Source organism: Natator depressus, chromosome 1 (assembly GCF_965152275.1).
Source record: "Natator depressus isolate rNatDep1 chromosome 1, rNatDep2.hap1, whole genome shotgun sequence".
Lineage (NCBI taxonomy): Eukaryota > Metazoa > Chordata > Testudines > Cheloniidae > Natator > Natator depressus.
In genome coordinates, this window is record NC_134234.1 from 116363492 (window position 1) to 116380013 (window position 16522).

General features: G+C 39.2%; 1 protein-coding gene across 4 annotated transcripts in view; it reads left to right on the forward strand.

Annotated features, from left to right (window-relative positions):
* TBC1D8 (TBC1 domain family member 8) overlaps positions 1-16522 on the forward strand; it is a 78156-nt gene that overhangs the window by 30379 nt on the left and 31255 nt on the right. For all 4 annotated transcript variants that reach the window (XM_074964879.1, XM_074964860.1, XM_074964865.1 and 1 more), the window contains 3 exons: positions 865-983; positions 3871-4099; positions 11826-12066. In XM_074964879.1, the coding sequence (XP_074820980.1) occupies positions 11885-12066 (182 nt within the window). In that variant the 5' untranslated portion in view covers positions 865-983; positions 3871-4099; positions 11826-11884. The remainder of the gene's footprint in view (positions 1-864; positions 984-3870; positions 4100-11825; positions 12067-16522) is intronic.

The following is a 16522-nucleotide window of genomic DNA, read 5'->3' on the forward strand; positions in this document are numbered from 1 at the left end:
TGTTTAATGACGGACCGGCAGGCGCTATCTTGTAGTGGGGTGGCTAGCTTTTTTCCTAATAGTGCTGTTTTACAACTTGCCTCTGTTCCTTGCACTTTTCTGGTCTCATGTCGTTATGACACACAACTGCAGCTTTTTTGGAGCAGTGGAGCTCAACAAGCATTTTGCCTGAAGCAAACTGCCAGAGATTAAAATCACGTTTTTGGAGTTCGTATGTACACGTGGTACTTAATAAGAATAAATTGTATTGCTTTTTAAAGAAATCCATCATGTTTCAAAGCTTATTCTGTTCACCCGCCTCTCTCCAAAACTGCAGACATTCTCATTTTAGGCTTGTCAAGCAGCGTTAAAACAACCAAAAACAAACTCCTTTGTTGTCAGACATCTTGAGTATTATAAAAGCCTTCACGAGTAGGGTACCAAATTAAAGGTTACATAACCTCCTTCCAAAGGCGCGCGTGTGTGTGTGTGTGTGTGTGAGATCATGTGTTTGTGGGGAGAGCCGGGAGAGTTAAACCTTAAATCAAAAATGAGCCACCTCCAGACAGGGCAGTAAGAAACTTTGTTGTATTTTGTCTGCTTCGAAAACCAGAACAGCATTTGTCTGCAGAGAACTTGTATTCAGATCTTGCAAACTAAAAGTACTAAAAACTACTACTTAAAATAGTATTACTTTTGTTTTCTGTAGTTATGCTTTGAAATGTAACATCTTATTGACCTATTTGCTACTATTAGTTTTCATTTGTGACTTCAGAAACTTAATTTCTTTTCATGCACTATGACACAACTGCATTTAATTTCTTTTTTTCTAGTTTCTTTCACAATTTCTTTGTGGTTTTTAATTAGCTCTTTTTACTTTTCTAGGTGCCACTTTAGAGGAGATAAACCAGCACTGGGAGTGGCTGGAGCAAAACTTACTCCATACATTGTCTGTTTTTGATAATAAAGAAGATATTGTTAGTTTTGTCAAAGGGAAAGTAAAGGTAAGAAAAATTGTCTTGCTTTCATCTTTCCTCTGCCCACTAGTAAAGGAATTGAAAGAACTCTTGATGTTGTGGAACTATACCAGTCTACCAACTGTTTGTGTCCATATTAGCTTTTGCCCATCTAGACAGTATTTTTGATAAAACAAGGTGACTTTGCAGCTGTATTTATTCTGTACACAATTATGTTTGTCATGAAATGTACATAGCTTTCTTTTTCAAGTCTTGATTCCCACATTCTATATCAGAGGTTTCATTAGTTTGTTGTCATCCTGCATCAGAAAGAGTTGGAAAGTATGTCTACACAGTATTTTCATCTAATAGCCACATACCTGGGGCTTACTAGCTATGGTGAAAAATACCTATGTCACCATGCCTCAGGAAGCTACAGGAATAACAGCTGTGTAGTCTGTCATGGGCTGTAGTTGACTGGCAGTACATTACATTTATCTTTCTATTTAATACTTGCAGGGCCTGATTTTCAGAGGTGCTGAGCGCTTGCACCTGCAACCGAAGTCAGTGGGAGCTGCAAGTTCTTAATACCTCTGCAAATGAGGTGTATAGCTTCATCTTTCTCACTTCCATTATACATTGTTTCCCATTCTGGCTTCACTCCAATTTTCTCTCCTGTAATAGTTCATGATGTATTGTTTCTTGAGTTTTCTTCAATATCTGTCATATCTCTTTTCTTGATCCTACACTAAGCACACATTGTATTCCTATAATTGTATAGCTTCTCCCTTTTCTTTTTCTGCTTCTTTCCTCTCCCCGATCTCTCTGTCTCTCTCATACTTTCCTAATACATCCCATCAATTTCTCCTGTCTACATCTATCCACTCACTCTCTCACACTCATCCGCTTACTCAAGATTGGAAATTTTACCAGACACTTAAGTGTCAGGTGGCTGAACCTACTAGCACAAGACCCAGGTGTAAGATGTGATGGGTCCCACTGTCCAGGGGCAGTGCTTATGTGAGAAGTCAGCCTTGATCTCACACACACGCACACACTGGGCAGGGGGAGGTTGCTTGGATTTCTAAGAGGGTACTTCCCCTGCACCCATGCTCAAGGGGCTCAGTCTTTTAATTTGTAGAGGGTAGTCAGCACAGAAATGCTCTGACATCCTAGATTACTAAGGCCCTACCAAATCATGGCCATGAAAAACGTGTCACGGACCGTGAAATCTGTGATTTCATGGGGGAGATCAGCATTTCTCAAATTGGAGATCCTGACCCAAAAGGGAGTTGCGGGGGGGGTTGCAAAGTTATTTTTGAGGGGGGGTTTGGAATATTGCCACCCTTACTTCTGCCCTGCCTTCAGAGCTGGGTGGCTGGAGAGCAGAGGCTGTTGGCCGGGCGCACAGCTCTGAAGGCAGCGCCCTGGTAGCAGCAGAGCAGACGTAATGGTGGCAATACCATACCAGGCCATCCTTACTTTTGCGCTGCTGCTGGCGGCGGCTCTTCCTTCAGAGCGGGGCTCCTGGCCAGCAGCCACCGCTCTCTACCTGCCCAGTGCCACTGCCAGCAGCAGCAATGAAGAAGTACGTACTGCAGTCCCCTGCTACAATAACCTTGTGATCCCTTCCCACACCTCCTTTTTGGGTCATGACCCTACAATTACAACACTGTGAAATTTCAGATTTAAATAGCTGAAATCATGAAATGTACTGTTTTTAAAATCCTATGACCATGAAATTGATCAAAATGGATCGTGAATTTGGTAGGGCCCTATAGATTACAGTACATGAATCTCTAACATCAATGATATCATTGGTCCCATGAATTGCAGTTAAACTCTGGATTTATCTGTGATGTTACAGAAATAAAGGTCGCATTAAAAGGCATTCAGATAAAATTCTATCCAGGGACTGAAGACCATTTAAAACATGTGTGTTTAAAAGACTAGTTCCAAATAGTCTGTTGTTGTATCTAAATTTTATCCATAAATGGGGAAAAATTACACCATCACCTACTTGATCCTTGATGCAACATCTGTAAAGTGTGCACCTTGTTGAGAAGTTTTTCTTTTTTTAAATTCCTATTTTTGGCAGTAGTTCAGTGATTTATCTTTCCTTACTATACCTTGTACATCCAAGTGCTCTGAAAGGCTTGAATAAAACTCTCATCTTTTAATAATTTTGTGACCATGAAAGTGAGAGCAGGGCATCTAGAATTCTGCAGGTTTCGAACTGAATAATGGGCCCATATTTTTATTGTTACATCAGCTCTCTGGCCTTTGCTATAGACATCTGGCATATGGGATTACAGTATTCCAGTAGGACTGATTTGTATTCTGTAGCACCTGAAGTAAATTTGCATTTAGCCAAGCAATTTGCACTTAACTGTCTTTCTCGCCTCCTTATTTATTGTAGAGCTGTAATAAAAAGACACAGCATTTAATTATTTCAAGACTTTAAAAATAGTTACGCTTATTACAGGTTATCATATACTTCACTGTACTGTTTCTTGGTAATAGTGCTGATCAATATAAAAATTTGGTACTGTAGCTTTGTGCTATGTAAGTCAAATTAAAGCTTCTACAGCCATCATATACTGAGTGAAATTCCAGTCATGTTTATTGCCTTCTCTGGGTTATTTGAAATAATTGTGGTGATCAAAGCAAACCATTATTGGTATCAAGATTTTAATTATACGTTGTAGTTTGAACAATATTTTTCAGTTATCACTTGGGACCAAAAAGAAGACTGGGTTTGGAAGTGTGGGTAAACAGACTGCAAATACTGAGCAAATGTCTGTGTAACTTGCACATCAACTTGGATACCTTTCTAAGAGAGAATCAGGATTTTAAAAATGTACTGATAGCTTGTAATAACTTGTTTAGGAAAACTACCGGTTTGCCATAATATATTATCTTGTCATTGAATCAGGCATTGATAGCAGAAGAGACCAGGAGTAAACTAGCAGAGCAGGAGGAGGATCCTGAGAAGTTTCGAGAGGCGCTAGTGAAATTTGAAGCCAGATTTAACTTCCCTGAAGCAGAGAAGTTAATTACCTATTATTCATGCTGCTGCTGGAAGGGTAAAGTTCCTCGTCAAGGCTGGCTTTATCTGAGCATCAATCACTTCTGTTTTTATTCCTTCTTCCTAGGCAAAGAATGTAAGTCTGAACATATAAAAACTGTTATCCCTATACCCTATGCAGACTTGTAAACATGTATATCACTTTTGGGGTAATTTTTAAGCTGATGTATTTAAATCTAATCTTATTTTATGGTATTTCGCTAATGCAACAGTGAAGAGGTTCTGAAACTTGTTCTGTTTGGATCAACTATCCTGTTAAATTTGAGTGTATTTGCTTTTAAAAATTCCACGTTGTCATTTGTCATCTATTTTTATATTTTACTTGCAACAAACTTTTCTTATTAGTGTACATAGATGATGATTGCTTTAAACTGTTGTTTTTTTTTTAAAAGTGAAGTGGACCGTGGTGGTAATTGTATGGTGGAAGTCAGGAAAACAGTCTGCTCTAAAAGCGTGCTAAATAGTTTAGGCCCCAAAGTAGATCTGCCTTAAAATGTACCTGACTTGACAGATTCTTAAATACCTATTTTTAATACAGAACATAGTCATTCAGAAACAGTCTCTCCCCTGTTGGTGTGACATGTACACACACAAAAATAGCCACTTTTAGTAGCTGCAGTTAGTACAGAGACATCAAAGGAAGTGTGAGATGGCTAAAAAATCCCCGTTCTTAGAACTATGTGACATCAATTATGCACTTTAAAGTAATCTGAGTAGTAAACATAACACAGCTGTGTCTTGTGCTCCATGTGACGAGGTAGACGGGGGAAACTAGTATTTTCAAAAAGGAATGAAATTTTGTTTTTTCAAGCTTCTGAACAAGTTTTACAGATAAGGGGGAATTAAAACAAACAACTCCCAAATATCTTAAAACTTTTGTCTTCCCTTTTCAACCTTTTAAATCTTTAACAGAAGTGACAAGTTAAAGTTTTAAGAATGGCTTGAGAAATCTACCAGATAATCACTACTAATAAGCCAGTCCAAAAGATATGGTCCCATGTTTCCACTGGAGCCCCAGGGAGCATTCTTATGAGATGCCCTCCATACCCAGTCTTGGATGATGGAAATAATACATGAAGACAACTTTTAACTGTTTTTTTTCTTTTTAGGGTGTGTGTGTCTTCTCCTCCTTAACAGGATTATGCTCTTGAGTAGCACTGTAGGGATTCCTGTGAATCCTACCGTAACTCCAGCAGGAACAGCAGAATGAAGCTTTGTTAATTATACTCTAATGATCAGGGAGGCTTTACTATTTATGAATAGAAGAGTTATTTTGTCAAGTCAAATTGTGATCATGTGGTTATTCAAATATTTATAGATTTAAAGCTGAATTAGAGAGTACAGTAAAATATGCAAAATGTTAACTCTTAATTTCTAGGATTTAATATATTCCCTTCCTCTAATTAGATGTCTCTCTTTCCTTTCTGCTTTATTAGAACCCAGTTATCTTGTTGCACTCTCAACTTCTGCTGATTATAATACAGAAGTTGCATGTGGCTTGGAAAAATGTCGTTGTTGCTTTGATGCATAGTTAGCTCAGTCTCTGTTTAAATATCTTGTTGATTGTCCACTAATATATGATGAACATATGAAATCCTCTGCACACAATAAAATGGATTCTTACAAATCAAAGCAGAAGGGGGAAAATGCTTTAATATTATTCACAAAGCTTCATTTATGTACTACTGAAGATTGTTGAAGGATAATGAAGGAACACTATCAAATATTATACTACATAACGAGAAATAGTCCCTTATCTTTGTTAGTAACACTTTATTAAAATGCAAAATTGAAATAAATATAATTTACTTTACATTTATATTTATTTTTCATCTTGGACAGTGAAAATAAAATACTCATTCGCTTTTGTTTATAGTCTGTTTCACTTCCTGCTTCTCATGCATTAATTAGGCTAATGCTTGGGAAAGTAAATTAAAAAAAACAAAACAGTTTTCATTAACATTTTTTTTTCCTCTTGAAGAATGTACTGTATTCCTCCCCCTTCTCCCCAAAACAACAACAAAAACCCCAACACACCACCCCAGGGTTGCTGGAACAATTTTTACAGGGGGGGTGCTGAGAGCCATTGAACCAAACTGTAAACCCTGTATATAATGGAACCCCCTACAAGCCAGGGGGTGCTATAGGACCCCCTGCACCTCTAGTTCCAGCACCTGTGCACCAACCCTTCCTAAATTTTGGTCCTAAACAGGGCTGTCGATTAATCACAGTTAGCTCACACGATTAACTCAAACAAATTAATCATGATTAATCGCACTGTTAAACAATAGAATACCAATTGAAATTTATTAAATATTTTGGATGTTTTTCTACATTTTTATATATGTTGTATTCTGTGTTGTAATTGAAATCAAAGTGTATATTATTCTTGATTACAAATATTTGCACCGCGAAAGATTAACAAAAGAAATAGTATTTTTCAATTCACCTCATACAAGTACTGTAATGCAATCTTTGTGTCGGGGAAGTGCAACTTACAAATGTAGACTTTTTGTTACATAGCTGCACTGAAAAACAAAACAATGTAAAACTTCAGAGTCTACAAGTCCATTCAGTCCTGCTTCTTGTTCAGCCAATCACTAAGACAGACAAGTTTGTTTACATTTACAGGAGCTAATGCTACCCTCTATTTATTTACAGTGTCAACGGAAAGTGAGAACAGGCATTTGCATGGCACTTCTGTAGCCAGCATCGCAAGGTATTTACTTGCTAGATACACTAAACATTCATATGCCCCTTCAAGCTTCAGCCATCATTCCAGAGGACATGTTCAATGTTGAGGACACCAGTTAAAATAATAATGCATTAATTAAATTTGTGGCTGAACTCATTGGGGGAGATTTTATGTGCCCTGCTCTGTTTTACCCACATTCTGCCATATACTTCATGTTATAGCAGTCTCAGATGATGACCCAGCACATGTTGTTCATTTTAAGAACACTTTCACTGCAGATTTGACAAAACGCAAAGAAGGTACCAATGTGAGATTTCTAAAGATAGCTACAGCATTTGACCCAAGGTTTAAGAATCTGAAGTGCCTTCCAGAATCTGAGAGGGATGAGGCATGCACATGCTTTCAAAAGTCTTAAAAGAGCAACATTCCGATGAGGAAACTACAGAATCCAAACCACCAAAAAAGAAAATCAACCTTCTGCTGGTGGCATCTGACTCAGCTAATGAAAATGAACATGCATCAGTCCGCACTGCTTTGGATTGTTATCGATCAGAACCCGTCATCAGCGTGGACGTATGTCCGCTGGAATGGTGGTTGAAGCATGAAGGGACATATGACTCTTTAGCGCATCTGGAATGTAAATATCATGCAACGCTGGCTACAACAGTTCCATGAATGCCTGTTCTCACTTTCAGGTGACATTGTAAACAAGAAGCAGGCAGCATTATCTCCTGCAAATGTAAACAAACTTGTTTATCTGAGTGATTGGCTGAACAAGAAGTAAGACTGAGTGGACTTGCAGGCTCTAAAGTTTTACATTGTTTTATTTTTGAATGTATTTATTTCCTGTAAATAAGTCTATATTTGTAAGTTCAACTTTCATAATAAAGAGATTGCACTACAGTTCTTGTATGAGGTGAATTGAAAAATTTTGTTTTGTTTTGTTAGTGTAAATACTTGTAATTAAAAATATAAAGTGAGCACTGTACACTTTATATTCTGCGCTGTAATTGAAATCAGTATATTTGAAAATGTAGAAAACATTCAAAAATATTTAAATACATGGTATTCTATTATTGTTTAACAGTGCGATTAATTTTTTTAATCACTTGACAGCCCTAGTCCTAAACTTATTTGATGGTATCTAGTGTTGAAATTTATTTTTTTTCTCATCTGATACGGGTGACAGATACGATCTGAACACTCTTTGTCATGTTTGTCAACTGAGCTACTGAATGGTTCATAAATAATTATAGTTATGAATGACTGTTAATATTGGAGAACTTGACACTTATTGTGAAGCAAGGAATTTGTTATCCTGGTTTTCATGCCATAGTCACTGAGGACTTAGCTTCAGCATTAAAATGCCTAAGTTAACCCTGCTGCCTAATGGCATCCACAGCCCGGAGTTAGGCACCCAGACTCCCTATACAGTATATAGGGAGAGTTAGGTGCTGAGAAATGGGATCTGCAAAACCCAGCAGGGTGAGTGGAGAGCTGCTTAAGCTAGCCAATAGGTCACACTCCTCTCCTTGGCATTTTCTATCCAAGTGCCTAAGTCTGGGTCAGAGGGAGGCACTTATCTCTGCTTGGGATCCACAGTCAGGAACCTTCTCCTGGAGTTTGGCACCTAAGCCCTTCCTCACAAAAAACAGGAGGTGACAGCTGCCTTTAGCTCAGAGCACCCAGCTAGTATGCAGGGGACCCCTCTGCCTGAATTGAAGCAAGGATTTGAATCCATATCTCTCACTTCTCAGTAGAGTGTCCTAGCCAGCAGGGTATTGGATATTCCGGGGTAGGTGTCTGTCAGTCTTCAATGACTAATTATTTGTACACAGTGGAATGGCTTCAACAAGAGACGAATTCCAATATGTACCTATTTTAGCATTGGAACAGGGAATTGAACTTGGGTCTCCCACATCCCAGAGGAGCCACTGGGCTATAGAGTTATTCTCAATCTTTCTCTGGCCTAGTTCCCACTTGGGTTTAGGCATGAGGTTGGCACCTGGGCGTCAGGACTAAAGCGCCTGTGCTCATGCCCAGCAGCAGATTATTAGGTATCTAAGGGACTTTACTGGGGGAAATGTAGCCACCTATAGGATTAGGCGGCAGCTGAGTGGGCGTTTTTAGCATCTGAATTTTGGATTTAGGCAGCTAAAGTGGCAGTTAGGCTAGATCCACAAAGGTATTTTAAGCAATGCTACTTAAAATGCCTAAGTCTTAACGACTTTAGAAAATAATGCCAATAGAACATGTTTTTGCATTCTCAAACACAACTGCTGGGAGAAACAAAACATGAATTACACAACCGAAATAAAAAAGTCTTGGCAGTTATTTTAATTCTGTTTTATTGCAATGCTTCAGTGCTGTTGGATGAACAGAAATATGGGCAAAGTACTAAGTCTTCTGGTTCTGCTAGTTGATCAAAAAATCCTTATTTTATTTCTGGTGGTGGTGTCAGTGAGTTTTATGTGAAGTCACAGTACTTTGACACTAGAAGGGCACTTACATTGAAACATGTTCAAAGATACTCAAAGGAGGGAGATCTATCAAAAGATTTAGAATTTTGAAAGGTTGGAATGTTCAGTTTCTTAAAGGGCTACTGTCAAGTTTTCATAGTTTTTAATTACGGTAAGTTTTCATTGTTCCTAGACTTTGAAAATATGTTGTCTTTTGCCACCAGTTTTGACCTTTTTTGTAATTTGGCATGCTCCTTCTGTTTCATACAGAATATGAGCCAGTGGAGGGCAACCTGTGGTCTGCATGCGGCCCATCAGGGTAATCTGATTGCGGGCTGCGAGACATTTTGCTGACGTTGACCGTCCACAGGCATGGCCACCCGCAACTCCCAGTGGCTGTGGTTCACCATTCCCAGCCAATGAGAGCTGCGGGAGGTGGCGCGGGCCGCAGGGACATGCTGGCAACTGCTTCCCACAGCTCCCATTAGCCGGGAAAAGAGAACCGTGGCCACTGGGAGCTGTGGCAAGTCGTGATGGTTAACATCAGCAAAATGTCTCGCAGCCCACAATCGGATTACTCTGATGAGCCGCATGTGGCCTGCAGGTTGCCCACCACTGATAGAAGCCGCTATGTCTTACTTGGCTGACGTGTTTGACAACAGCATTAGTAATAACGTTAGTACAACTCTAGATAACTAGTCTTTAGTCCTTTGGCTGTCTCGCTCTGCTAACTAAAATATTTTATGGCTATTGATAAACAATTTGTGTGACATTAGTATGCTACATTTAAATAGGAAAAGTTAGAATCAGGGAACAGTCTTGACAGGATTATGGTTATGGAATAATACAGTAAACTCACTCAGGGTCTTTTATGAATGTAATTAATTATCATGGACATGTTTTATATAACAAAACAATCAAATCAAGACAAGGCTTTACATTATTGCCTTTTTATGACTTGGTTAGCAACAAGAGATTGGCCTGGGATATTGGTAGAGTTGTTCATTGGCAACGAGAGTCCTGGGTGAGCTTCCAGCAGTTGTTAACCGAGGTGGAAAATCTAATTTATTTTCAAGTGTTTTTCAGTAAATAGTAGCCAGATTGTTAGTCTTAGAGCTCATATAAAAGGCAAATGATCTCCTTTCATAATCATCCAATATGCGCTGATCCTTTTTCTCTTCTTTGGGTAGTGACAGATGATTTAACAGAATGTCAATATCAAAAATGCTATCTTGTACTCTTTCTTAATTGTAGTTGGCCTTTGTCACATGCAGTTAAATGCTTCTGGACAAAATTTACAGCTGTCAGTTATTTAAAAAAATTAAAATGGGAAGATTAAATTAATATGCATAGTAATTTTCTTCTGAATTCTGTTTATGGGTGACATTGCAGCCTTCTTCAGATTTCCATTGGTAACAGTTATATTTTGTGTGTGTGTGTGTGTGTGTAGACTTTATATTTCATATGTGGTATTTCTCACTCTTCTTTTTTACCTCGTTATACTATATAGGTAATAGAAATGGGTGTCTCAAACTGGACATAGACAGAAATGTACACATCTATTTTGTCCCCACAGTAGTTAAATTAGAGTAATTTGTGAGTCTTGAGTTTTATTATTGTTTTCTGGTGATCTTTGTAGCCTTGTTAAAGGGTGGTGTCAGTCTCTTCCTCATCAAAGGAAACTTCTGATATATAGATCTATACATTTATATATATGAAACTGTTAGCTCAGTACTTATGCCACATGATAGTATGAGAGGACCGTGCTATAGAATGCACTGCTAAATTCCCTAGTACAACCATTTCCTTGTTGTGCTGCGCAGTCATCCAGTTTACTTCTGTTTCCAGACTCTGGGCCTAGTTTTCACCCAAAAAGCATCCATTATGGAAGTAAGCTAGCTTGCTGCTTCCCTGACACTGTCTATGTATGTCTATACTACCTGCTGGATTGGCAGGCAGCGATCGATCCAGCGGGGATCAATTTATCATGTCTAGTCTAGACATGATAAATCAATCCCCGAGCGCTCTCCTGTCGACTCCTGTACTCCGCCGCCACGAGAGGCGCAAACGGAGTCGATGGGGGAGCGGCAGCAGTCGACTCACCGCGGTGAAGATACCACGGTAAGTCGATCTAAGTACGTCCACATCAGCTACGTTATTCACGTAGCTGAAGTTGTGTAACTTAGATCGATTTCCCCCCGCCGTCCCCCTCCCCTCCAGTGTAGACCAGGGCCAACTGAGTAGGAGGCCAAGTTCTGACCCTTCTCAAAACCTACTTCCAGAAGGGTAGATGGCCCTGGAACCTTTCCTCATGTTCTTGCCACCCCCTAGCGAATGAAACGTAACCTGTTTTATGGGGAGAGGACTCCCGTCAATGTTACTTGATGATTTAGTGTCTTTCCTGAAAACTAAAAGAGACTTAAGAGGGCAATCCCTCAAAAGAGATGCTTTCTGCCTAGAACATTGGAGAATGAATAGTGGGTACATATTAGGTATTTATGTTTTTTTTAAATATACAGAAGGATATTTTCTTCCCCTTTATACCTGTTTAAAGTCCTTCTGAATTTTAGTATGTTTGCATATTTCTGAAGTCTGTGAAAAGTTTAAACTCAGTTCCTAAGAGGTTTTTGCTTTTTCTCAAATTGCAGTAAAACTCCTAGTTCCCTGGATTGATGTCCAGAAACTGGAAAGAACCTCCAATGTCTTTATGACTGATATCATCCGTATTACCACTTCAAGTAAAGAACGAGACTTCTCCATGTTCCTTAATATTGATGAGGCATTCAGGATAATGGAGCAGCTGGCAGACATAACACTCCGAAGGCTACTAGATAATGAGATCTTTGAACTGGATCCAGGTCTCCAGGATCCTACTCAGATTACAAAAAGGTAAAAAGCAAAGTTCTTGCTTATGCAAGAAGAATTACAGAAGTACATTTCCCATTTTTCAGTATTTTATTTGCTTGGTAGTAATTAAATATTGAACAGCTGTGTCTTCAGGAAAACCAGACTTTATAATCTATTTGATCTTCTGGAATAGAGTTTTGCAGTGTGTATGCAACTCGTCTGGAGTAGGTATTCAAGTCACACCACTACATTTTCTGTGTTTTCTGAAGTAACATCACTCCTTTTTTTTTGTCTTTTAAAAGCACCATTTCATTGCCCAAAAATAAATTCCAACTGCCTTGAACAAAAGCACTCTTTGTTATGCTCTTTGTTCTGTGTAAGCTTTCCAAGTGCTGATAACATGGTAATTATTGCTTGGGGTCACCTCTTCTTGAACTTCTGACAGATGGAAAGTCCCTACTTCTATTATTCTCATCGTCGATTTAACAGGGAGTTCTGGGAATCAAAACTGTAGTGAGAGATTCATACGCAATTGTCTGTACTACACTTGGCCTTTCGTTCCAAAGAATCCCAACATGTATAGTTTCTTTCTCTCTCTCTATTCCTCACTCACCACTGAAATGAAGTTGACTCGGAGGGAGGAAAATGGTAGCCATTTTGTGCCGGTAACAGTACACAAAACACGCATGCATGCTCGCTCGCTCGCTCGCGCTCTCTCTCTACTTTTAAGGAAAGTGAAACTGCAGAGGGAATTTGAGGTGGACAGAATATAATGACCAAAACTGGAATTTGCCTAGGACACCCTTGTTGACATCCTGGTGTCAAATACTTCTAGTAAGGGGGTCATTCCAGGTGTGTAGATTGTGGTTTTCCCAATTATACATCCAAGTCCCTTGACCCTGCAGTGAGAACTGTGCTAACTCTCATAAATATAGATCACTCATGCTACATGAATGAATGATCTGTGAATGGTTTCTAGGTGAGGAGAAGTTCTGATGATGAGAATACAGGTGTACAATAACTGTTTTCCGTTATTAATATGCTTCGGTTTTGGTGGCCATTTCTGCAATGATGCTAAAATTACAACCCCTTTTCTAAACTCCTGTGAATAGTGCTATAGGATCTTTAATAGCAGTTGAAGATTCCTATACACTATTATTTTCCCCAAGCATTTAAATTTACACTTAATAGGTGAAGTCCTGGCTCCATTGCAGTCACTGGGCTAGGATTTTGCCTATTATGTCATTGAAGAATATATTTTGAGCAGTCTGTAAGTTTAATGAAGGCAGTAAGCAGTAACACTTACTTATATACACCTATTCAGTGATGCCAGAGGTTTCTTTAAACTAACGAGTTCCTCAGAACCTCACCTTTTGGACTAAAAATATATTATGTCTTGAAGTAAAGAAACTAATGCACAGGAGCTATGACACCAATTGCACACCAGTTTTTTTCTGGGGGATTCCTAATTTGTAATTTTTAAGTTCTCCTTTTCCCACTGAAAGACTCCTTGAATTAAAAATCTTAATTGAAACAAAAGTTAACACCCTCCACCCCCTCAGATGTAAACATTGAACTTAATAGACCTCTAATATACTGTAGTGTTAAGACCTTCAACTGAATCAAACTACAAATTGTGTCCTGAATCGAATTTGAAAAGCAGTACATATATTAATGAACCAGCAACAGGAGCACAAATCATCCCACACCTATAATCACGCAGTTTTTTTCCTCCCCTGCCTTCCTTTTTTTTTTTTTTAAATTTTTTTAAAGAAAAGAGAGAGAAGAAATAGTTTGCAAGAGACTTCCTGAGCCTGACATTCTGTAAACATGCTGGTGAGTGGTAACTTGAGAATACAAAGATGTTGAAATCCCATTTCCTGTACACAGGTTAAACAGGTAGTGGCTAGGTAGGTTCGTACTTTGATGTAGTATGATTCAGCAAGTTCATTTTTTGAATAGTGGCTAAACGAGTTGCTAATTCTGACATATTTGGGTTGAAGTGACTTTTTTTTTTTCGCTGTTGTAATAGTTCAGGAAATACTAGTTCTCACTTAATTTTTCCCTGTGTTCTCTCTTTATAATTCCCTTTTTGGTCTTGGAAGCAAATATTAGAATGTATTATAATGCAATGTCAGAATCAATATAATAGGCCATGTCAGGGTGTATACAAATCGTTTTAAAATAAAAAAATCTGATTCTCCCCTCCACCTCCCCCCGCCAAATATACATTTATTTTTTGGGGAAACAATAATTTAAAATTTAAAAATCTACGTTCAAGCCAAAATTTACTATAATCTATAAAAATCATTTAAATTAAATTTAAGTAATAGTTAAGTAGTAGGTGTTTGCTGCCAAAGTTTTAAATAAAATCAAACCACTGAACTTGTTGAAGTCACTGGCTAAGTATCTGGAACCAGGGTTTGTTGTAGTTCTAAACCACCTTTTGACACCAGTAGCCTCTTCTGCAGTTTTAGAGAGAATATTTTCTTCATTTAAGATTATTCAACTAGTTCAGTTTAAGGACGTCACTAGTCCATTCATAGCTGAGAAACCAATTGAGATTTGAAAAAGCAGGGGAGCTTGTTTTTTCTTTTTCCAGTCTATGAATAAAAATGAGATGAGAGAATGAGACTTACTAGTTCTAAAATCTTGAAGGACAAAGTGACCAGAAAAAAACAGTTCGATTCGCTAACTGCAATTACTTCCTTTATTTAGTAAATCCATTAGTTTTAAATGCAAAACATGTTTTGATAAACTCTTTTTCTTACATTTCTAGTACATCTAAGATCATTTTTACTAATTAAAGAAAACAATTTTAAAATGTTGTTTTTGTGCATTCCAACTGAATTCCAATTTCCATCCAAATGCAGCTTTACACAAATCACGAGCCAAAAAAAAAAAAAAAAATTAATCATCTTGTAAATGAGAAACATCATTCACCGTTTTCTAACAGAAGATGTAAAAATTAAGGATCTGAATAAATATATATTAATCTATACATAAATGTGCATAGATATTATGTACCCTCTGTGTTAGCAAAAAAGAGGACCAAATTACACCAACCAATGAGAATTAATCTTTCTTTAAGAAAATAACTAAAAAGTACAAATGCAAAACAAGATTAAAATTGATATTTAAATAATGGTTTCATGCCTGCTGATTTTTAAATCATGATTAAAATCAATTATTTAAATCACTTTAATTTAAATGAGTCCACCCTGGGCCAAATATTATAAAAATGACTCCTTTACCCCACTCCCCCCCGTTAGTATTTTTTTATACTTGTTGATGGGTTGGACCAGGGGTGGAAAAACTTTTTGGCCTGAGGGCCACATCGTGGTTGCAAAACTGTATGGAGGGCCGAGTAGGGAAGGCTGTGCTTCCCCAAACAGCCTGGCCCCCACCCCCTATCTGCCCCCCTCACACTTCCTGTCCCCTGACTGCCCACTTCAGAACCCCTGACCCATCCAACACCCCCCAGCTCCTTATCCCCTGAAAGCCCCCTCCTGGGACCTCCTGCCCCTAACTGCCCCCCTGGGACCTAACCCCCTATCCAACCCCCCCTGCTCCCTGAGTGCCCTGCACCCTATCCACACACCCCCGTCCCCTGACAGCCCTCCTGGGACTCCCACACCTATCCAACCCCCCCCCCCCCCCCGTCTCCTGACCGCCCCCCACCCAGAACCTCCGCCCCATCCAACCACCCCTGCTCCCTGACTGCCCCCCTGCCCCCTATCCAACCCCCTGCCCCCCTTACCATGCTGCTCAGAGCAGCAGGAGCTCATAGCCTCACTGGAGCCAGCCACGCCGCCCGCACTGCCTGGGAGGAGCAGCGGACCAGAGCACTGGCGGCGCTGCGGGAGAGGGGAAGGGGCTGGGGGCTAGCCTCTGCAGCCAGGAGCTCTGGGGCCGGGCAGGACGGTCCCGTGGGCCGGATGTGGCCCACAGGCCGTAGTTTGCCCACCTCTGGGTTGGACACTACATTCCAGGGGGTTGTGGCAATTCTTTTAAAAAGATGCCTTCATTTCTCTGGAAAAATGAGAACTTGTGTGGAAGATCTTCACATTCTGTATAAACTACACATGAAAAATAGCAGCTTATAATTATAATTCATATTTTAGAGTCTCCTGTTTTCATCTTGCTGAAAAGTAATATAGGGCTCATCCCGGCAACCCTTTCTTTACTCATGTAGGTAGTTCTGTAATTTCAATGGGACTACATGTGTAGGGGCTGCTGGATCAGATCCATATTTGTGACAAGAACAATACTGGGGCCTAGTTGCAAAGCAGATAGTAAATCAGTTTCCTTCCTGCTTAATGTAATGATGATGTTCTTAGACATGGATTGCAAAGGGATTAATGGCCATTTAAACACACTCAAAAGCAAACTGAAGCTGAGGGGCAGTTGATAACGACAAAAGGCCTTTATTGCAAATGCAGTTCAGTGGCATGAACTGCAGTGTTACATAGGATAACTCTTTTATCCAAAGAGATTA